Here is a 24,410-nt window from a genome sequence, read left to right on the forward strand (position 1 = left end):
ATTAATATTCTAAATGAATAACCAATTAACAATAGAATTGAACAAGAAAAAAAAAAAATATATATATATATATATATATATATATATATAAGCAAATGTGTGTGCATGTGAATACATATCATTTTCAATGACGATCTATTTATATTTAGCACAAGCACACAAAGCTGTGAGGATGACCATAAAAATGTCGACATATATTTTTAACACACTCCTGCACAATAGAACATGAGGTCCTGTCTCACAGATAAACTTATCTCTATAGACTTAGTGTATAAAAACACAATGAGCCAAGCACTAGCTAAGAAACACCAGCAGACAACCAGACAATGGTTTGGCATAATTTCACCTCTTCAGCAATAAACACTGCCTTGGTGATTGAGAGCCTAGGAACTTCCATTGCAAAATATGGCAACCAGCAAACAGTACATTTACTGATATGTGTTGAGGCTTACCAAGGACATATCTTTATAGCAACTCTTGTTGCCTTGAATGTTTGTATTAAGTTAATGCCAACAGGGTAAAAGTTCCAGCTTAGTTAAAAATGCTCAAAATAGTGTCTACCACTGAAGAGACAAAATTACACCAAAACACCAGATCTTGTAGTCTGTTGACATCACATGGAGTTTAGCTTGATGTGCTTTCTCACACTAATCTTATAGAGAAATTTTTCTTTTAGGTAAAATCCCACAGTAAATGGTGGTTACTGTTGTCGTAAATTATTAATGAGACAGTTTTTCAGTAGAGGACAGGAAAAAGATGTGCTAAAACTACAGTTAGTAGGGCTGTGCGAGCATGTAAAATCACATATGTCTGAATGTCTGACTGTGCCTATATATGTGTGTATGCTAGTGTAGAGAAGATTGTTTGGTTAACAAGTCTGTTTCTTAATCTCATGGCTTTAGGTCTGGTGTTGCATCAGGAGGAGCAGTTGCTACTGCTAAGACTACAACAGCTTCCTGCTATCTCTGCTACTGTTGCCATTATCTTACCACCTCATTCATATTACTAAAGGGGAGGACAAACCACTCCAACTACATCTACGGCTTCTACCATTTCCACCACCACCACCACCACTATGACTGCAACTTCTACAGGTGAGAATGTTACAGCTGCAACTGCTAATAGCTATTCCCTAAAACAAACATAAGGAACAAAATACAACTGCAACAGCTTAAAGCACTACTACTACTACTACTACTACTACTACTACTACCACCACTACTAGTATTACTACTACAACCTACTACTGCTAGGATCCAGTAAGCATCAAAAGGTAACAAGCTACCAACACCATGTGAATTTATAAGAAAAACACATTAACTTTCAGAACTGTATTATGAAAGATTGATTTAATTTAAATCTAATTTCAATTTATTTTCCTTTCTCTTACAGCATGACTAAATCATTAAAAACTGAAACTGGTAGCATAATTTGATAAAAATATGTTTATTCTTTTGTCCTTGCTGAGGCTCTCAAAGTATTTTCTTTTATTCTTTTAAAATAAATTTACTTGAATGAAATCTCTCAACCTTTTTTAATATATATATATATATCTGAATTTTGGCTTTGCCACGTAAAAAGAACATGCTGATTCCATGTAAAAAGCACTTATGCCAGGGTCACGTAAAAAGTACTCATGCCAGTGCCACTTAAGAAGCACTCATGCCAGTGCCACATAGAAGGCTAACGTGCCAGTGACACGTAAAAAACACGCAGTACATACTGTAATGTGGTTGGTGATAGGAGGGGCATCCAGTCACAGAAACCATGCCAAATCAGGCTGGAACGTAGTCCAGCTCTGGTCAAACTGTCCAACCCATACCAGCATGAAAAACAGACATATGATGATGATCATGACTGTAATTACATTCAAAGAATTTTGTAAGTGTAATAAATCTGAAATATTCGAATACAAAGCACCCAAGTAGAATACTCACCCCAAACTGGTAGATCATCAATGTACATCTGGTACCAGTAATGATTTTTAACAGCATAAACAAATGCTTGATATTTTTCTTCTGTTAATTCTACGGTACAATATTCTGTTTTCGTAACTTCAGCTGCAGAAAGAAAATAAAATAACAATTAAAGCTAAATTCAAAATTATTCCAATACTTTTTAAACGCATAAATAAATCATAATGAAAATAATAACCAAATGTTATTAATTATAAGAATATTTTGCACAGTAACCCATTAGTGCCGAAATTTTTTTATTTGATTACTAAAAATCTTTTTTTATACAACTGATACTAAAGATAAAAAAAATGTTATTACAATATTTGAAAGACAATCCAGACTTGATGACTAAAGATATCTCAGAAAATTACAGGTGCTGCAAAAATATGATGGATTATCCTTCTGGTCCTAAAAAAAGGACCATGGGCGCTAATGGGTTAAATACAGGGTTATTCAAAAAGAATGAACTGATTTCATTAGGCAATATTTTAATAAGGAAAAGCAATAGAAAACTCCAGCTGAGTCACAAGTATTTACTCACAATCAACTTTTAGTTCCTGTCTTACAAGTGTTCCATGTGGCCACCACCTGCAGCCATGGGCAACATCAACGTGACAAAAGAATTCCTCCCAGATGCCTATCTGCTTATCACGATCCACTGAGTTGATCACTGTTGTTATTTGATGTTTAAGATTTTTTCTTGTGGGGATATGTAAAAGATCGTGTTTATGTTCTGCCGCTACCCACTAACCTCAATGACCTTAAATATCAAATAACAACAGCAGATCGTGATATGCAGATATGAGTCTGGGAGGAATTCTCTAATCACATTGGTGTTGCCAGTGTTGCAGGTGGTGGCCACATGGAACACTTGTAAGACAGGAAATAAAAGTTGAGTGTGAGTAAATACTTGTGACTTACCTGGAGTTTTCTATTGCTTTTCCTTATTAAAATATTGCCTAATGAAATCAGTTCATTATTTTTGAATAACCCTGTAAATACACACACACACACACACAGTGTAAACATAAAACATGGGCCAGTGAGGGTTAGGGTTAGGAACACCCTATTGGCTTAAAAAACATAATAACAAAGAACACAAACTTTTGTAATCCTAGCTGGACACAATGTAACCAAAGAAAAAAAAAAAAAGAAAAAAAACAAGACAGTCACATCTGGAACATTTCTGATCAAACATTTACTGGATTAGAGCAGACCTAAGGCTAAAGAACAAGAACTAGTATAAACACAGATTATCTATACACATTGAATATATATGGAGATGGGGATAAAGTAAAGGAAATGAATGCATAGGGAATGAATAGGTCAAACATCTCAGTGAACATTTTCGAGATCAGTAGATACTTCTTTCATATAAGAAAAAAATCAATTACAAAATAAAATAAACGGCATTTTGCAACTTAAAACTAAGCAAAAACGTTGCATGAATAAACAGAGCCTCAATTTAATACAAGATGAAAACTGTAGCAGGAAATACCAAGTTGACATAGAAACAACCAGCACAACTATTGAGAAAGGCCAGAATCAATTTCCACAACACCATAAATATATTTTGCTCCCAAAGTCAGATTAAACATGTCCATTGTAATTGATTTATAAATATATATAATGAATCAGCTTATATAATGTAATGACCTACATTTTAGTATTTACTTCTTTGTTTATAAGACGTCTCAGGTGTGTCACGCTTCAGGTTCCAGCAGAAATCAGCCAGCATGGCTGGGCTCCATTTCCCCTTATACCTGTTTTCCATTGATGCTATACCTTGATGGAACCTCTCTCTCTCTCTCTCTCTCTCCATGTCCATCACTTACATCTCCTGCATTCTCTGAGAAGGACAGACGAGAATAAAACGTATCTTCAGTGACATATTGCATCCGAGATCATGGTAGCACTTGATTAGGCACTCCACTATACTCTCTCGCTGGGTCACTTGGTGCTTTCCCAAAAGTCCTTTGCATACATCTTTGAATGCATGCCAGGCCACTAGCTCAGTTTCATCCACAGTCGCTTCATCAGCTATAAGTCAATGAATCTGAGGGCCTACGGATAGGCCCACTTTAATCTCGGCACCGCTTATTTTCGGGAAGATCACCTTGAGGTACTGGAAACCTGGCTCGTTATGTTGCAGTAAATTGCTTCATTAGGCCTAGTTTTATATGCAGTGGTGGCAAAATGATTTTCTCCTTAACTAGTGGCTCATGATCTACATCATGGCATCCAAGCGTCATAGTTTCCTGACGTAGCCATTCTGAGTGCACATAAGGTTCTGATCTGGCCCCACTCGCCCATTTGCAAAGGAAACAGTAACTCTGTGTATCCAGTCTGTAGCCCATTAAGCAGGGCTACTACTTTCAAGCCCGCACAACTTAGCCACTCATGTCCCTTGTAACTTATGTGGTCTAGAATAAAAGCGAGGTTCTCATATGCCTCTCTTAAAATGAATGAGTGAGCAAAAAGAAATGAAGACATGGTGTTCCCAATGTGCAACAGAACAGCTTTTATGCTGTAAAGGGATGCATCTATGAATAACCTCCACTCATTTGGTTCATTAGTCAGCTCAAGGGCACTGAATCTCTGATATTACAATAAGTCAAGTTGTTTTCCAAAGTGAAGAATTGCTGTAGATCTGCAAAACGCTTCCTAAATACTGTAATTCAAGCATCTTTATCCAGTACGTCCCATTGCTGCAGACGTGAGACCAGGACTTCACTTTGTTGCTTAGTAAATGTTAAATCACGAACTAGATCAGGATGGGTGATAAGGGGCAGTTTCTTGTCAGATTTACCATGGATATGGACCCATATAACTATAAAAATATTGAGTGTACTTTTATAATTTTCATAGGTTAGGTTGACAAATACCTAAAGAATACCTCATTAAAATTATATCAAAATCCATTCATAACTTTTAGAGTTGTCAGTTTCGGCCCAATATTGTTTGCACTCAATTCCTACAGAACCATCATTGTATTTAATATAAGATGGTAATTTACAAGAAACTGGAGGGTCACTGAAAGAAACGGATGTTATATTCACGATCTACACACAAAATACCCTTAGAATACTCTCATTTCCATTTTTTTTTTCATTGTTATACAGTGTAATCAATCAATTATATAATAACCACCACAAGATCCAGTCCTTGCCATGATGTGGTGGCTTGTGTGCCTCAACAGTCTCTGAGAGCCATGAAAGATATGCCAGTGGAAGTACAAGCTCTTTGTCTGGCATCCCATGCTGGACAGGTCAAAGGATAGAGGCCATAATAATACAAGGTACCCTTCCCAGATGGGTTTGCATTGTGCCAACACCCCTACCTAGAAAAAAAGCAAAGTTACAGAAGTCTCAATGACAATTCAAAACCAAGATATGGGACAGGAAGGCCTTCCTTCATGGAAACATGAATCCACAAAGGCCAGCAGAGTTGAAAATGTAGAAATCCAGCAGGGAAAAAAAAGACAGGAAAGATAACCCTGAGTTGAGAACAGTAGGAAAAGGTCATCAATGGCTTATGCTCCATAGGGAACAAAAGGTTTGAGCAAGTAATAATTATATAAGGTCCCAGCAGATTTATAGAAAACGTCTCAAATACTCAATGTTAAAAGTGGTATCCATAACAATGTCAAGTCTAATCAAAACAGTTTACCAAGAATTAGCAGGTTGGGGAATAAAAGCTCGTAAATATTTTATGCTATGAGTATGTTTACAGAAACGGAGAAAAAATACAAATCACGCACTGCTCTCATGTTACATCATTCAAATACTGCTGAATTCACATGTGTCAATAAAATGCAAGTAGTAAATAAACTATCGTTAACATGGTCCTTAAAGAAAAAAAGAGAAAGTGAGAAAAAGAAGCAAGACTGTCTTATGTATAAAGGAATTATACTTTATCTAGGAAGCTTACAAAGACTTGGATGAGCTGGTGCAGTTGTAAACTTAGTCAAAATTAAATTATTTTTATTTTTCGTACTTTACTTTTAAACAGGATATCACCAGTGTACAATCACTAATTTTATTAACCAGTGTATAAACACTAATTTTGAATAGGTAGCATAAATTAACATTAAAAAAAAATAGATGTGAAAGAGATTTCAAACAATAGATTTTTTTTTCCCTTGTGTTTTTTTTTTGTTTTTAACCTTACATGTCTGAATTAGTTACAAAGATGAAACGCAACTGTATTCAAAACTTCTATAACTACATTAGGTTATTTGACTTAATAAGATTTTACAATATAACCTTAATTACACATAAAATACATAAGTTGAGGTTTCAAATTAATTACTGATGTTTTGTTTTTTCCAATTATTATGAATATTAAAACCAGTCAAGATACTTTAATTACTTTATGGAAATGACAATCGCTTTAAACTCATTCTCTCTCTTTCTCTACCTACGCCTCTTAACATCTGTTGCTTCTTCATTGCTCATATCGCCCAACCTCTCTCTCTCTGTACACTGCAACAGCAAGCATTCTCTTGCAGATACAAGGAGGGTAAATCCTCAGACACCATTCAAAGTTTTTACTCAAGTTACAAAAGTCACAAACCAATTTCTGCAATTATGGCAAACAATCAAAAGTTTGAAACGCAACTTAATTTCATTTTGAATTTTAATAAAATATACACAACAGCATATGTTACTCTGTTCACTTAAATATACTCTTTTGCTACTTGTTTCAGTCATTTGACTGCGGCCATGCTGGAGCACCGCCTTTAGTCGAGCAAATCGACCCCAGGACTTATTCTTTGTAAGCCTAGTACTTATTCTATCAGTCTCTTTTGCCGAACCGCTAAGTTACGGGAACGTAAATATACCACCATCAGTTGTCAAGCGATGTTGGGGGGACAAACACAGACACGACACATATATACATTTACGACAGGCTTCTTTCAGTTTCCGTCTACCAAATCCATTTACAAGGCTTTGGTCAGCCCGAGGCTATAGTAGAAGACACTTGCCCAAAGTGCCACGCAGTGGAAATGAACCCGGAACCATGTGGTTTGTAAGCAAGCTACTTACCACATAGCCACTCCTGCACCATCACTTTCAAGCTATATGATGCACCCTGTTACAATTACAGCATATGGGTGAATGATGTATAACCCAACACACTTCCTCTAAATAATTCCTCATCAAAAATCTAAGAGTAGTTTAGTTATTAAAAAACAAATTCAATTGTTACTTTTTAACTTTGGTAGTAAGAAAAAACACATCAACGAATATAATTACAATGCCGTGCGTGACATTGACATTTTTCTCTTCAGTTATTAGAAACGAAAAAAAAAAAATGAAAAAAAAAAATCAAGATGACTACAACATGTTGACTTTCTTCTAAGGTTACAAATGGTATTCACAGCCTCTACACAAATTTCTTTGTCAAATGTATTGCTTATTTTTTCACATTGCTTTGAATTCATACACCTTGTTTCGAATTAATCTTGTAGCTTCAAGATTTTGAAGGCATTCTTTTATTCTTTTATTTGTTTCGGTCATTTGACTGCAGCCATGCTGGAGCACCGCCTTCAGTCGAGCAAATCAGCCCCTGGTCTTATTCTATTGGTCTCTTTCACCGAACCGCTAAGTTACGGGGATGTAAACACACCAGCATCGGTTGTCAAGCGATGTTAGGGAGACAGACACAGACACACACACATATACACACACAGAAAAATAAAAGACGAAGGCAGGTGTATAAACAACAAGCAGTTGTATTAGTTTGACACTCGGGAAGGTGAGAAAGTGTTTTACATTTCGAACCTATGCTCTTCAACAGAAAGGAACACGAGGAAATAAACAGAGAGAGAATAAAAAAAACTTGTGGAGTTAGCGGTCAATCACAGCGACTCATATATATGACAGGCTTCTTTCAGTTTCCATCTACCAAATCCACTCACAAGACTTTGGTCAGCCCAAAGCTATAGTAGAAGACACCTGCCCAAGGTACCACGCAGTGGAACTGAACCCGGAACCATGTGGTTGGTAAGCAAGCTACTTACCACACAGCCACTCCTATTTTCAGAACGACATTGTAGAGTAGGTGTGAGAGGTCAAATCTGGTCAGATTTAACATAAAACAGGTAAAATATTCGGGTCAGATAAGGCCAGATTAAATGCTAAGGGGTTAAGTCAGTGTGGTTGTACCTGAAGTAACAGAGCTTCAGCAGTAATAATTCTGTTTATGCCAAATTCAAATCTCATTAATCACAACTGCTTTTCCTTGTATCAATGAAAAAAAAAAATCACTAGTGTTACAGGTATGAGATATATTGTCCCAGATGTTTCGGTGTCATTGATCTGATACTGACTTATTCGATATCAGTTGTATAACTGTGTCTCTCATTCCCCCACTGCACGCCAACCCTATTGTTTGTGTAGGAGCATATTTCTAGAGAAAGATTTTACATCAATAGTGTTCAATTAGCAAATTGTAATCTCTCTCTCTCACACACATAGTCTATATGTGCATATTTATGTGTACATGTGTGTGCACAAAACATACTGGCACCAAAAACCGGTTGAATCTCCAGTCAGCCGTGCCGAAACATCAACACCCAAACATTTGTACCCAATCTTCTCATTCTGTGGTATTCGTTATTGGCTGCATTTTAGCATATGTCCAATAATTTATTTGGTTTCTTTTTGACCACTTCTTTCCCTCTGATGACTAACGAGGCCAATTCTGTGGTATTGTTGTTGGCACTCCGTCGCTTATGACGTCGAGGGTTCCAATTGATCCAATCAACGGAACAGCCTGCTCGTGAAATTAACGTGCAAGTGGCTGAGCACTCCACAGACACGTGTACCCTTAACGTAGTTCTCGGGGATATTCAGCGTGACAAGGCTGACCCTTTGAATTACATGTACAACAGAAACAGGAAGTAAGAGTGAGAGAAAGTTGTGGTGAAAGAGTACAGCAGGGTTCGCCACCATCCCCTGCCAGAGCCTCGTGGAGCTTTAGGTGTTTTTCGCTCAATAAACACTCACAAAGCCCAGTCTGGGAATCGAAACCGCGATCCTATGACCGCGAGTCCGCTGCCCTAACCACTGGGCCATTGCGCCTCCACTCTGTGGTATTACACTGGAGATAATACAATTGACTGCAGGTGAGTTTGGCCTGAACAAGGAATGCTTATTACTTACTATAGACAGATACTGTAACTTGACAGTCCATGGCAGGTTTATTCATTTTTGCCAGCTGAGTGGAACAAAGTGTTTTACTCAAGAACACAATGCATCTCCCAGTTCAGGAATCGAGACCACAATCTTATGATCACAAGCCCAACACTCTAACCACTGAGCCACGTGCCTCCACATGGATTTTAAGGGGAATATTAATACGTGTGTTTGTTTCTTCAGGTAAAAGATGCCATAAAATTACTCTGGAAGATGGGAACAATAAGCACCAGCCGGAATAAATAGCATAGGAGCTTTTATGGACATACTCAAAAACATTATTTACATTTGACGGATATTTGTCCTCATCTGCTTTGGTATGGTTTCTATAACTGGATGACCTTCCTATTGCCAAACTCTTTATAGAATCTACTGTGTTTTTTACATAGCAAAGGCTATAAACTTCAGTGAGAAAACTAAAACAGTTATTTTTCAAGTGAAGTCCTTTGCCATATATGTTTTGCACCAAGTTATAAAACACTAGGTTGTCGGTGTTGCTGTCAGAAATGCAGTGAGCCAGTTGGAAACTTGCAAGTGATAATGTTTAGTGGTCACCAACTGACATAAAAAGAAAAAAATAGGTTATTTCAATTTTCCTTGGCTTCTTGCATCATCTGAAATTAATCAACTGTAAATTGATATCATTTCAGTTTATGAAGGTCAGTGAAATATTACTCAACAATTTGAGACATCTTTTACCAAAGTCTATCTTCTATTCAGTTACATTCTAATGCCCTGCCCCACAAAAGTTGCCGACACTCTATAAGCCTTGAGTGAAGGCCACAGCAGAGCGCTGTTCTCACATCTAGGACAATGCTTAATCACTAAGTTAACAAATCCCTTAAGATTATCAAGTATGTCAAGGCACTAGATTAGTGAACAAAAAAAGCCCTAAGTTCAATCACAATATTGTATTTATATGGTTAATCCATATGACCCCGTAAGGAGCACAGGGCTGGTTTCCCGGTGTCTCTGGTGTATGAAGTATTGAAATCTTTTGTTTCAACAATTCAATTCAGCAATTATTATTACTTGCTTCAACAGAGAGAATATTCCAGAGGGCTGAGGTTCTAAGGAGAAAAGACAGAGAATGGGGATTAGTGTGACATTTTTCTGTAACCATCATAATAACCTCTGTTCACCAGAGTTAGCTGGTCCCCTCTCAATCTTTTCTATCATCTCTTTTCACCTCTCATTATCCAACTACACCCAACTATGTACAAGCCACCATATCCAGTCTTTTTCCTTCAGAACGCCATAAATCTGGAATGTTCTTCTCCATCACTACTGTCTATCATGCAGGAGTTAAGCTACAGCAACATCTAATGGCATCGAGGTCCTTGGTCTTGGAGAGTATGCAAAAGTTATTGACGCTACTCCTTCCAGAAGATTCAGCAAGTAAAAAACAGAATTTATTACTTCCACAACCTCCTACTATGTATTAGTGACCTTCAACAATATATTCTTGCTTGCCAGGATCAAGTTAGAGTGACCTCACCATTAACAAACAATTATGCTAATGATGCTTTTGCAGTGACATTCTTCTTTGCTGTCTTTCACTGGGACTAAATGATATTACAAATTCAGATAATTATATAATTATCTAATAATTGCTAAAACAAATAATTTTAATACCAGCTAAAGATATCACACAACGAGAGAATGATTTTTGTTTTTATTTTGTATTTTTGTTTTTGATTTTTTTTTTTGGGGGGGGGGGTATTTTCTTTAGATGAGAGGGTACTAGTATTTTAACTCTTGATCCATTGTCAAAGGAATTAATGACAGTAAAGCTCTTAAAAAGTCAACGAGCAAGCAGAATCATTATCATGTCAGACAAAACGCTTAGCAGCATTTCATCTGGCTTTTTATATACTGAGTTCAAATCCCAGAGATCAACTTTGCCTTTCATATCTTCAGGGTTGATAAAATAAAACACCAGTCAAGTTCTGGGATCGATATAATCTCCTTGTTCCTTCCCATCAAAACCATTGGCCTTGAATCCTTTTATCCTGACACCAGGTAACCAGCCTTATGAGTGTTAGAGCTTAATAAAAAAAGTTTTTTAAGTTTTAGGCAAATTTCTTTTAAAGTTTTAAGCAAATCTGCAGAGTTGAGCAGAATAACTGCAGTAGCCCAAGACAAAACATGTCCATGCTGACACTTCCAATCAGTTAAGATCAGAAACCATGAGAACCACTGCCTCATTATCATTGTAATCAAGATGGTGAGCTGGCAAAACTGTTAACAAGCCAGACAATATTCCTTTTGAATAGTTCAAATCACAAGGGACCAATATTCTGGGAAGAAAAAGTTGGGCATACTGGTTCACGTGAGATCTGGGCACAATATGGATGGTGAGAGGAAGTGGGACCAAGTTAGCCAGGGGTGTCTGAGAGGAGGTTGCATGAAACCAGGTAGCTTTGAGGGGCTGAAATGTAATGGTGGTTGGAAAAACGGGCAGAGAAGAGATGTGAGACGTTTTGGCACAGCCATTTTGGCACTGCCCATTTGGCATCACTGATTTGACATCAGATGTTTCTTTCATTGATTCCTACCCTCCTCTCTCTCTCTCTCCGTACATGTATATTTCTGTGCTCACACACACGTGTGTGTGTGTGCATGCACGTGCACATGTGTGCATGTGGATCAAAAGTTGGAGTGTGGTGTTGTTGAGCAATTCATGCCAATCAATTAGATGGCCATTTTTGGATGCATTAGGATGTCCATATGTTACAACAGCCCCACCCCAGATGCAGGAGCAATACTCAATTGTGGATTTCGTTTGAGCTTCATAGGGGATTAATAATTTTCAGATTTGAAGGCCCTCTGGTTGTAAAGAGAGTTATACCTTGAGAGATCTAATAGCATACTTTCTCTCTGTTTGAAGTGGGGTATATAATACCATTTCCTTGATAGGTATAGTGATTGAATCTCTGTGGAGTAGGAGGAGATAAGGTTGGCATGACTTCACAGGCAGATATTTCCAAAGTCACCGATTCTTGGAGTCAGAGCAGGACTGCCATGAAAGTACTATTACATTCAACGAAGTCAGAAAATATCAGGAAATAATGCTGAAATAAAATATTTAAGAAGACATATTTGTTTACCTTTAAAATCTATGTCAAGACCACTAAACTGCAATTCAACACCAAGTAAGGCTTCACCCAGTGTTTCATGGTAATGACTAATGCTTTCTTTTGGGCCACCACAGAAGGGCAATGAGAAATACTCATAGGTTTCCTGCCGATTGTGGTATGGCCCTACTGTGTTCATCCATACGACCACTTCATCTGTATTGTCATACTGAAAAAAAAACAAACAGAATTAGTATTCTTAATAAAAGGATGAACATATTAAGTTTCAGAGGTGAGCAAGTTCCACTCAAGTGCTATAAATGCATAACTCAAGCTGTAATTTTAACGTGTCAAACCAACATCTTGCTTGTTTCTTGTCTTGGATTGGTTTACAATTTTTAAAATTTATTGGTAATGTACTTGTCAAGCAAGTAACTTGATTTAAGACTATGAGTTGAAACTTAAGTAACTACATCATAGAAAGGCCATTTTTTAAATGCTGAATATGTGATGTGCATGTATTACAGACAAATCTATAAATTTCCCTTTTTTGGCACCTCATGAAATATATTTAAATTTTCAGAGAACTTAAAAGCTTTGAGTGTTATCAAATGCATCTTCTCCAATGTGGTTGCTGTTCTTTTTTTAACTTCTCCAACATGGGAAAACATTAACAGAAAGACCCCCACCACCCCCACCACAAAATCAGATATTCAACATTAAAAAGGGTTATCTCAGTTTAACCCTTTTGATACCCAGCCATCTGAAGCCACCCTGGGTTCTATGGTACAAACTTCCTTTAGCATTTAAACTGGCCCAAATATTCTACTTTTTTACACTTAAATCAATTAGATCCCATCTTTCACACCTACCCTACAATGTCATTCAAAAAATATACAATCATACCAAAATCTTGAAGCTACAAGATAAATACATGATTAATCCAAAGCAATGTGGATAAATAAACATCACATTTAACAATCTGAATGCTAAAGGATTAAAGTGAGCTAAATTAGAACATTCCATCAGAATCTTGTGTTTATGCTCACCAACTGAATAAGGAGTTATTCACAAAATTCTTCATTATATTCCTAATTAATTTAAACTAATAGAAATATGGTGAGGAAAGGGTTAAACTAAAATTCCAGTCTTCAATACAGAAACACTGTGTTGACTGTGTTTATCCCCACACCATCGCTAGACAACCAATGTTGGTGTGTTTACATCCCATAACTTAGCAGTTCAGCAAAAAGAGACTGATAGAATAAGTACTAGGCTTACAAAGGATAAGTCCTGGGGTCGATTTGTTCGACTAAAGGCAGTGTTCCAGCATGGCCACAGTCAAAATGATTGAAACAAGTAAAAGATTAAAAGATTAATACACAGAATATTTTAAGAATTTTTTTAAAATACAATTTCTTACAATATTCAGTTCTAAAAATAGGATTTTTTAAACATTGAATGGTTACAAGAAAAGGTTCACAGGTAAAAAAAATGGTTGGGAAGCACTGATCTAAGATATTCCACTGCAATTAATGCACCCACTGCTTGCAGTGACTATGCAGTTGCAACCAACTGTTCTCTCACAACCTACATTCTAAGCAAAACCTTTCTCTGATGTTATGTCATGCTTTTAAGGTCCCTGCTACTCATAATAGGGATGTATTGATAGGCACACCATTTTACTCTTCCCTGTTTCAAAATATATTTCATCTTTTACTCTTTTACTTGTTTCAGTCATTGGACTGCAGCCATGCTGGGGTACCTGCCTTAAAGAGATTTCAGTTGAACAAACTGACCCCTGCACTTTTTGTTTTTAAGCCAGGTTCTTATTCTATGGATCTCTTGATTAACCGCTAAGTTATGGGGACATAAACACACCAAAACCAGTTGTCAAAGATATACACACACACACACACACACACACACACATATATATATATATATAGCAACCTTCCTGCAGTTTCCATCTACCAGATCCACTCACAAGACTTTGGTCAGCCTGAGGCTATAGCAGAAATCCCTTATCCAAGGTGCAACGAAGTGGGGCTGAACCCTGAACCATGTGGTTGGAAAGCAAACTTCTTACCACACAGCCACACCTATGCCTATTCGAAGATATACAAACAATTACAAATGATTGTAATGCAGAATTTTCCATAGTCATGCAGTTCTGAAGTCATTCTGAAAGCTAGAGTGAATAAAAGAGTGACGAAAACTAGTTCTCTTAAGCAGCAATAACTGCACGTGAAAATATCTCTCTGTACTTACTGCCAATTTTAACAAGTAAATCAACAAATATCACAAATACAAATAGTCATTTCCACAAGTCAAAACAGTACCTAATCCAAAAGCACAATATTAGTTTTATAAGAAAACATATTAGCTTTTAACTTTTTAGCAGTCAGACTAATCAGGCAAATGTAGTACTTCTTTATTACCTCCGCCTTAGAGAAGGTCAAGCTATAGCTTTCAGTCATGCTTGTTTGTCCATGGTCAAGATATCTCAAGACCCGCTGAAGGTATTCGGATGAAACTTTCATGGAAATTTGGCCTTGTGACTGGCATGCACTGAATGGATTTTGGGATCAGTCTGGGACAAGACGAGGATTCTGGATTATTTTTCAGGTTTTTATTTTTTATTTTTGAGAGCGGTCAGGTTCATTTTTAGTATTCCCGCGCTAACGTTTCTGCCAGCTCACTGCCTTTATTGCAATTTCTATCTACTAATTCCACTCTGAAGGCATTTGCTGGCCCAAGGATATAGAAACTGTTTGCTCAAAATGCTATGCAGTGTGGGTCTAAACCTCAAAGTGATTATAAAGCTAACTTACTAACTTCATACACGCCTATTCCTTTATGTATAGAATCGCTATTATACGTATATATGAATTTGTGTGCATGTATATACACCATACAACCGGAATATTATATTTAAATTCTATATGTTCTATATTTAAATTCTATTCACACAGAGACACTAAATTCTATCCTGCCTCAAGGTCATTGCAAACTTGTGAAACCAAATCTTAGAAATATTCACTAACACCCTGCTGAGTTGGTTGGAATTCTTGAATTATCACAACTGCAGAGTGAAGTCATTGAAATGCTATATTTTATTAACTTTGACCATGAATTGTACCAAAGCAATTGTTTTGTTTTTTTATGCTCTTTTTATTAACCAGCAATTACATTTTGGAAAAGCCATTTTAACCATCTAAAAACAGACAAAAAAACAGTTCCATTAACTTTTCTTATTTCATGAGATCTCAAGATTTCCATTATCACTGTGGTCCTGTGTCAGTGACCAAGTAGTAGTAAATGCAATAAAAATGCGACTATGCGATTCCAGGTTCAGTCCCACTGCACTGCACTTGGGCAAATGTCTTCTACAACAGCAATGGACTCACCAATGATTTGTGAGTGAAATTGGTAGATGGAAACTGTACGCAAACTTGTGTTTGTCTACACCACCATTTGACAATCAATGTTAGTTTGCTTATGTCCCCATAACTTAGCAGTTCAACAAAAGAGACTAATAGAATAAGTATCAGGGTTTAAAAAATAAATACAGAATTCAATTTGTTCAACTAAACTCTTAAGGTGGAGGCACATGGCCTAGTGATTAGAGCAGCAGACTCACGGTCAAGGGATTGTGAGTTCAAATCTCAGACCGGGCGATGTGTGTGTTTATGAGCAAAACACCTAAGTTCCATGCGGCTCTGGCAGAAGATAATGGTGAACCTCTGCTGACTCTTTCGCCACAACTTTTTCTCACTCTTTCCTCCTGCATCTTGCAGCTCACCTACGACAGACCAGCGTCCCGTCCAGGTGGGGAACCAATACGCCAATGAAACCAGGAAACTGGCTCTTATCAGTCAAGTATGGCTCAAGAAGGAACAAACAACGACAACAAACTCTCAAGGGGGTACCCCAGCATGGCTAATAGTCCAATAACTGAAACAAGTAAGAGATCAAAGAAAAGAAAATAGCTTTTTGTTGGTTTTTAAATTACTAAAATGGCATTTTGCACAATGTAATTGCTTCTATTTCAAACCATGGTTTTAGAAGATCAACTCGCATCAGATGTGTACAAGACTGAAATTTCTAATAACCAATTAATAAAAATTTGTTTATCATGTTTTTTCAATCAATGCAAGAATTAGTTCATACTGTATTAGTGAAGTTAACATTAAATAACTAGCCAAGCACAAGTTATAAAATGATGAACATACAAACAATTCACAAGATGCAAGATTTCATTCCTAGATTAATACGCAATTATAGTTTTGAATTCTTTACATTCTGAACACATACCAAACCTGAAGTTGTTTTATTATGCTTCTTTTTTTTTATTTTAGATTTATATTTTTTGGTAAGGTTTGCAAATTTTAAGATATTTTAAAGAGAATGTTCTATTCGACATAGAAATATCACTCATCTTAATTATTGCTGCTGCATATTTTCAAAGCCACGGTATCAAGAATTTAAACAAAGAAATCACATAAAATCAGAATAAGGTGATTGGGTGTGGCTGTTTGGAAGTAGATGATTCGGCATGGCTGACTGGACAGTCAACCTGTTTTGGCAACAGTATGTTCCAGCATTAGTGGCAAACACACACATGCAGACACACAAGCATACAGAAACATACACATAGGCGTAGGAGTGGCCATGTGGGAAGAAGTTTGCTTCCCAACCACATGGTTCTGGGTTCAGTCCCACTGCACAGCACCTTAGGCAAGTGTCTTCTACTCTAGACTCTAGCTCCTGTTAAACCAGCCAACCCATGCCAGCATAGAAAAAAGAAGTTAAACGATGATGATGATGGGTTTCTTTACTTTTGTTTGCCAATTCCATTCACAATGCTTGGGCTGGCCTAATACTATAGGAGGAGGCACTTGCTCGAGGCACCATGCAATGGGACCGATCTCAAAACCATGTGACTGCAAAGTAAATTTTTGCAACCATTCAGCCACGCCTGTGGAAAAACAACAATTCATTATTCACTGGCAATAAAAGATAACATTAAGTCACAAGACACACTAGTAGTGTTACAACCACACACACGACTAAATTTCTACCAATCACAGAGTTCACACTATTGACATTTACACACATCACACAAGGAATATTAAAGCCGCTAAGTCTTAACATATTCACTGGCACCAACATTTCTCTAACACGAATATAGTACCAGTTTAACATTTAGATCTTATATAGAATATGTCAATCATGCTGGAGATCTCAACATCCCTGGCACAGTTCCAACAAATGAGCAATCCAAAATAGTGTTCTTTATTTCTTAAATTATACAAACATCAAATGTTAGAAAAGGAAACTATAACACTCAACATCAAAAACTATCTTACCATATTCCAAACCAATTAACAAACATAAGCATATTAGAACATCCCAAGTTCAGGGTCTCACCCATTGTACATAAACCAATATTGAAAATAGCAACTTATTTTCAAGGTCAAAAATTGTATTCTAGGTTATCATTCCTTTAGAATGAATTTATAATAAATATGTTCAGATGTGGCTGTGTGGTTAATAAGTTTACTTCCCAATCATGCTGTCTTGAGTTCAGTCTCACTGTACAGCACCTTGCACAGGTGTCTTCTACTATAGCCACAGGTTGACCAAAACCTTGTGAGTGGATTTGCCATCCAGAAACTGGAAGAAGCCTGTCGCAGGAATGTGCACGTATGTGTGTGTGTATCTAAACATCATATTATGATTGCAAATGAGCATCACCATTATACAAGTGATGTTATTTATTTCCAGTCTTCTGTGAAAAACATGTCTGGTCACAGGGAAATATTATTTTGCTAAGAAACAGGTGAGGGTTGGCAACAAGAAGGGGATTCAACTGTAGAATATCTACCAACAAATTCCATCTGACCCATGCCAGCATAAAAAAGTGCATGTTAAATGATAATGACGATTATGTGAGGGATCAAGTCTAGGGAGCAATGAACATTTAAAACTTTTGAAAATACCAAATCAATCTGAACAAAGAATTACATTAAAATTACACTAAATGCCACTCTGTCACCATATAGCCACATATATATATATATATATCAGGCATGTGCCGTCAGCAATTATTCAGGGTAGGCAATTGGTGACCTCTGTGTAGTAAAATACAAAAAATAAGCGAGACACAGGCGTGCGACTGAGTTGAAGGCAGATTTACTTCTGCCTTTATAGCACATAAAGAAAATGTTGTAGGAGTGTACGCAGCACGTGTACTACAGCATTACTATGAGTAGCTTAAATACAGAGATTGAAAAGCAGAGGTGAATAATGTCAGCCTAATCTACAAAAAAGATAAAATATTTTGTATTTTATGAGTAACCTTCATAAGTTCATTGAATTAGGTGCATATTTTGCCATAAAAGGAAAATGTTGCTATTGAACTATTTTATTTAAGGTAGGTACTTCCTTCCTTGCCTACCTAGGCAGCACGTCCCTGATATATATATATATATATATAGTTGTTATATTGTTTTGATAACATAATAGGTTAGATAGGACGATGTCTATATTACAATAACCAATAATATGTTGTGCATGTATAGTCATTTTACAATCATGAAATTAGCATTAGTTTGTCTCACTCATTTTCACGGAACCCCTAGGAACCTTTTGCAGAACCCTAGGGTTCCAGGAAGCCCCAGTTGAGAAACGCTGGCTTAGGGAAACAAAAAATTTTTCTCTCAACTGAGTAGCAAATAGTAGCCTGGAAATAATTTTATTCAACTAGTCATGCTAGATATAACCGAATTAACAAAGCCGTCCGGTACATATAAAACGGAAACATAATACATCTATAGAAATTATTTGGATTTTAAGCATACAAAGAGAACATAAAAAAAGAGCTTAACACAAAACTGATTAAAATTCAAATGTATGTAAAGTATGTGTGTGTGTGTGTGTGTGTCTTTGTGTTTGCAAGCAAGCACACATGGATATTTACAGAATTTAAAAGAAACAATTTACAAAAAGACACGAGTTCTAAATCAACACATTTGAAAATGTGGACGTGTTAAATTCAACAATGCAGCAACTTGTGGAAGTAGAATTGCTTACTAAAATCTCTTTCACATCCAACTTAAGATGGTTCTAGAAAGAGTATCCTTGCTAAGAAATATATATTTGTTCCATTTCAGAGTATTCTACTTCCACTTCAAACAAAGCAATACATCAGATACAAACAGCAGTGAAAGCTATTTTCAGCAATCAATAGTTCAATATTTCATTAATTAAATAAACTGTCTGAAGATATTCAATTGAATTTAAATTGATTGCTTTTTTAAACAAGATTTAATATTCGACAAAGCCCCACCTCCATTTTTAAAGCCCTCTTCTTTCCTAAAGCAACTGCTAGCCTTTTGGGACCCCATAACAGTCTTCTTATACTCATCAGGGTTACCTTTTTTGAGGTAGTTTTATGGCCAGATGCCTTCTCTGTTGTTGATCCTTTTAGTTGACTCTTACGACACACAGGGATTATGGTATTCAGGAAAGTCAGTGAGAATAGTTCATGCAGGGGACATTAAAAAGATAACTAGAAAAAAATATGCATTGCAATGGCTAAAATTATTTTGATTTGCTTAAACAAAAACAAGGTGACGACACTTAAGGCCAGGAAAAGATGTAGAATGCATTTTCAGTTACAGATTCCCAGAGGTCTCAATGTTCTAAAGAGACATTTTGACCCAAAGATATATACAAGTGTTGGGTGTAGAATAGTAAAAGGGGTATGCAGAAACACTAAAAAGTACTAGGCTTACAAAGAATAAGCTCTGGGGTCGATTTGCTCGACTATAAAAAAAAGGCGGTGCTCCAGCATGGCCACAGTCAAATGACTGAAACAAGTAAAAGAGTAAGAAAAGTCATGTCAGATTCTTGTTCCCTTCTTTTCTCTTCAGCCTTTTAGATTTGTTTAGACATCAATTAAGTCTATTTAGTTCCAATGTTGATGAGTGAGTAATCGACAGGCCAGAACTTGTGGTTGACTGACCACATCAGAATAAAACTTAAGTCCCCCACATGAAAGGACTGACACTTAAAATGAACAAAAGGACCAAGCAGCATGATGGAACATGTCAAAAGAACGAAACACACATAAAATGAATGTGTCCATATCCTCTCTTAAGCTCACCTTCCTGTTCCTTGAGAGTTCGTTCTGACACCCCATCACTATCAACTTTATCTTCTTCATTTTACCAGTTTCTCTCGCCCACCTCTATATAATGTGAGGTAGCCATGTATCTCCTCTTTTAGCAGGATTCATCTGTTTGACCCACCATCATATTTCAAGCTTTCAATCCACAGCATAAAGCCACCAGCACTTTCAAATATGGTAGAACCTCGGTTCTCGAACAACTCTGATCACGAATAAATCGTGCTTGATAGATAGGTAGGTAGACAGACAGACAGATAGGTAAATGGATAGGTAGATAGATAAGTAGGTAGATAGATAGGTAGGTAGGTAGATAGATAGGTAGACAGACAGACAGAGATAGATATATATAAAGCACGATTTATTCATGATCCGAGGCATTTGTAAACTGAGGTACTACTGTATTAAATGAATGGTCATATTTTGCCAATTAAATACACACACTAACATTTGATATTCATTTCAGATTTATTATTATTATTATTATTATTATTATTGTAGTTTCATTGTCAAAGCTCTTTTGTCACACATCCTGCGACCTCTTTAGTGACTCTTTATCCATTGTGTCTCCAGGGGATTTCTTTCAGTTTTGGCAAACTAAAACCACTCATAAGGCTCTGGTTGGCCCAGTGCTTTAGAAAACGACACTTGCCCAGTGGTACCAGACAGTGAGATTGAACCTGGAACCATGTGGTTGAGAAGCAAACTTCTCACCACACAGCCATGCCTGAAAAAATTAAAATTATTTTGATAAGATTACTAAGTTCATTAGAATCCCTTGCACATGCAAAGACAGTGCAAGCAGACCTTTTTAGCCCACCATGATCAATTTTTATTATTTTCAATCTTATTAGGGTGTTATTTACATTATTTACATTTGACGGAGGGTGTTACTCTTTACTCTTTTACTTGATTCAGTCATTTGACTGTGGCCATGCTGGAGCACCACCTTTAGTCGAGCAAATCGACCCCAGGACTTATTCTTTGGAAGCCTAGTACTTATTCTTTTGCTCTCTTTTGCCAAACCGCTAAGTTACGGGGACGTAAACACACCAGCATCGGTTATCAAGCGATGTTGGGGGACAAACACAGACACACAAACATATACACACACATACATATATATATATATATATATATATATGTATATATACACATATATACAACGGGCTTCTTTCAGTTTCCGTCTACCAAATCTACTCACAAGGCTTTGGTTGGCCCAAAGCTATAGTAGAAGACACTTGCCCAAGGTGCCACGCAGTGGGACTGAACCCGGAACCATGTGGTTGGTAAGCAAGCTACTTACCACACAGCCATTCCTCCGCCTATATATATTTTAGTTTTAAGTAAAAAAAAAAGAAAATAGATAAGCTTTTTGTAACATTTTACAGGGAGATTATTTTAAGGCCTATCATGTCTTATCTAAAAACCCATAACAACCCACTGCTGATGTGTGTCATAGGTTTGTTATCACAGTTCTAGGAGAGAAGCAATAACCACTTTGTGTCAACATGGTTGTGTGGTTAGGAAGCTTGCTTCGCAACCATATGGTTTAGGGTTCAGTCCAACTGTACAACACCCTGAGCAAGTATCTTTTACTATGATCCAACCAAAGCCTTGTGAGTGGAGTTGGTAGATAGAAACAAGCAACCAGTAGTGTGTAAGGAGGGTTCCTCTGTGTGTGTGTGGGAGGTGCATTGTTGTCTTGACATAATTGCATCATCATCATTTAAGGTCCACTTTCCTTGCTGGCATGGGTTGGATGGTCTGACAAGAGCTGGCAAGCCAGAAGACTGCACCAGGTGTCACTGTTTGGGTATAGTTTTTACGCATGGATGCTCTTCCGAACACCAACCACTTCACAGAATGGACAAACATGATGGTTGTAAATGAGCACCACCTTTAACTCATTAATATTCAAACTGGCCACATCCAGCTCGAATGTCCCAACTGTTTCATGTTCAACCTGGTCAGATCAAGCTGCTCACACTTACCCTATAATGACATTCTAAAAATAAACCATCACATCATCGAAATCTTGAAGCTACAAGGATGAATAAGCATTACATTTGACAGAGTAATCTGAATGCTGAAGGGTTAACCCATCTGAATGCTGAAGGGTTAACCCATAAAGTGCTGGGATTTGCACTTACATAGCATGGACTGCTGAGCACATTTTATGAAGATGAGACTACCATGCACACATAAAAAACAAAAAATAGTTAAAATATCTTAGTATATAATAGTGGCAAGTTTTACATCATCTGAAAAGTCATTAGTTGAACTATTAGTCCTCTTGCATTCTGGCGGGGTATCAGAGTGTTTGAGTGACATTGGACCCCAACAAACGCCCATAAATTAAATGCATCTATCTGGGCCACGATCATGGCCCATTGTGCTTTATGTGTTAAGCAAGGTTGTTCATTCTTAGTCTATTGTAAAAAAAAAAATGTCTAGCTTTGGAAAAATATTACCTTGCTTATAAACAAGTGTTGGCAGCAGGAAGGGCATCCAGGTATAGAAAATCTATCTCAATAAATTCCATCTGATCCATGCAAGCATGGAAAAGTGGATGTTAAGTGGTGATGGTTCACTTATTTCACTGTTCAATGGACAGGTTGGACAGGTTTGTAGAATTATATTTTTACTGTAGTCCTAAATTAAGTTCCAACTACAATCATCATATCTCTACATTACTTTAACCTGCCTCTTATTTAGCTACAATTCATTATCATTTCATTCCATAGCACTTTGAGTGATTTCCATGGAGCTACAGTATCTCTCGAGGCTATCTTACGCCAATAACCAGAGTGCACTCAATGCTAAATGCTTATCATTCCCACTTGACTTCTAACTCAAATAAAACTAGATACAGCGACTCAGAAGCAATTATTAAATTACGTGAGTCAGTAAAAATATACGGACAACAACACTGGCTAAATGTGTTAAAATTTCCAATTCGATAGCTACAAGTTGCACATAATCATTCTTTAACATCCGCTTTTCTATACTTGCATGAGTTAGACAGAATTCATTTAGGCGGATATTTTTCTTCTATGACCAGATGTCCTTCCTTGTTCACCAGTTCTCACCTGTTCCCATGGCCAGACAAGTTTTCACAAAAGACTAGAAACAAAGGAATACTCTTAAATGAAGGTGACATTTGTTCATAATTGTCTTGTGATGTCAAGACAAGGAAATCACTAAGACACGTATATAAACACACATTCAATTTCTGTTTACAAAAGCCACTCACAAAGCTTTGGTCATCGTGGGTCTATGGAAGACACTTGCCCAAGAAGCTAAGCGATGGGGCTCAACTCACTTGTTTCAGTCATTTGACTGCGGCCATGCTGGAGCACCGCCTTTATTCGAGCAAATCGACCCCAGGACTTATTCTTTGGAAGCCTAGTATTTATTCTATTGGTTACTTTTGCCGAACTGCTAAGTTACGGGGATGTTAACACACCACCATCGGTTGTCAAGCGATGTTGGAGGGACAAACACAGATACACAAACATATACACTCACACATATATATACATATATACGTGCTTCTTTCAGTTTCCATCTACCAAATCTACTCACAAGGCTTTGGTCAGCCCGAGGCTATAATAGAAGACACTTGCCCAAGGTGCCACGTAATGGGAATGAACCCGGAACCATGTGGTTCGTAAATATCATCAACAGCTTAGACTGCAAACAGTCTAAGTCTTGCTCGTTTTCCAGACAATGTGCCAGGTTCATTACACACTCAGTTCAACACAGAGGTATGTTTTTTTGGTTTTGTTTTTTTCTTTTTAGTAAAAACACAAGCAAACACCATTAACAATGAGTCATAAAAACACTTGACTCCAAAGCTGGAACACAATCAGTTGTCTATTTTTAGTATTTTATCTTGTTTCTACATGTCTCATTTATTTTACCGCCATAACTGAAATCCAATAGAGATTACGTTTATAGTATTCCCGCTTTACTG

General features: G+C 37.0%; 1 protein-coding gene across 1 annotated transcript in view; it reads right to left on the reverse strand.

Moving 5' to 3' along the window:
- The window catches only part of LOC106882708 (transmembrane 9 superfamily member 3), a 51,597-nt gene that overhangs the window by 20,227 nt on the left and 6,960 nt on the right, over window positions 1–24,410 (reverse strand). The window contains exons 2-3 of the mRNA XM_014933472.2: window positions 12,271–12,466; window positions 1,938–2,060 (exon numbers count right to left, since the gene is read on the reverse strand). Coding sequence (XP_014788958.1) covers window positions 1,938–2,060; window positions 12,271–12,466 — 319 coding nt within the window. The remainder of the gene's footprint in view (window positions 1–1,937; window positions 2,061–12,270; window positions 12,467–24,410) is intronic.

The sequence above is a fragment of the Octopus bimaculoides genome, chromosome 9 (assembly GCF_001194135.2).
Source record: "Octopus bimaculoides isolate UCB-OBI-ISO-001 chromosome 9, ASM119413v2, whole genome shotgun sequence".
Classification (NCBI taxonomy): domain Eukaryota; kingdom Metazoa; phylum Mollusca; class Cephalopoda; order Octopoda; family Octopodidae; genus Octopus; species Octopus bimaculoides.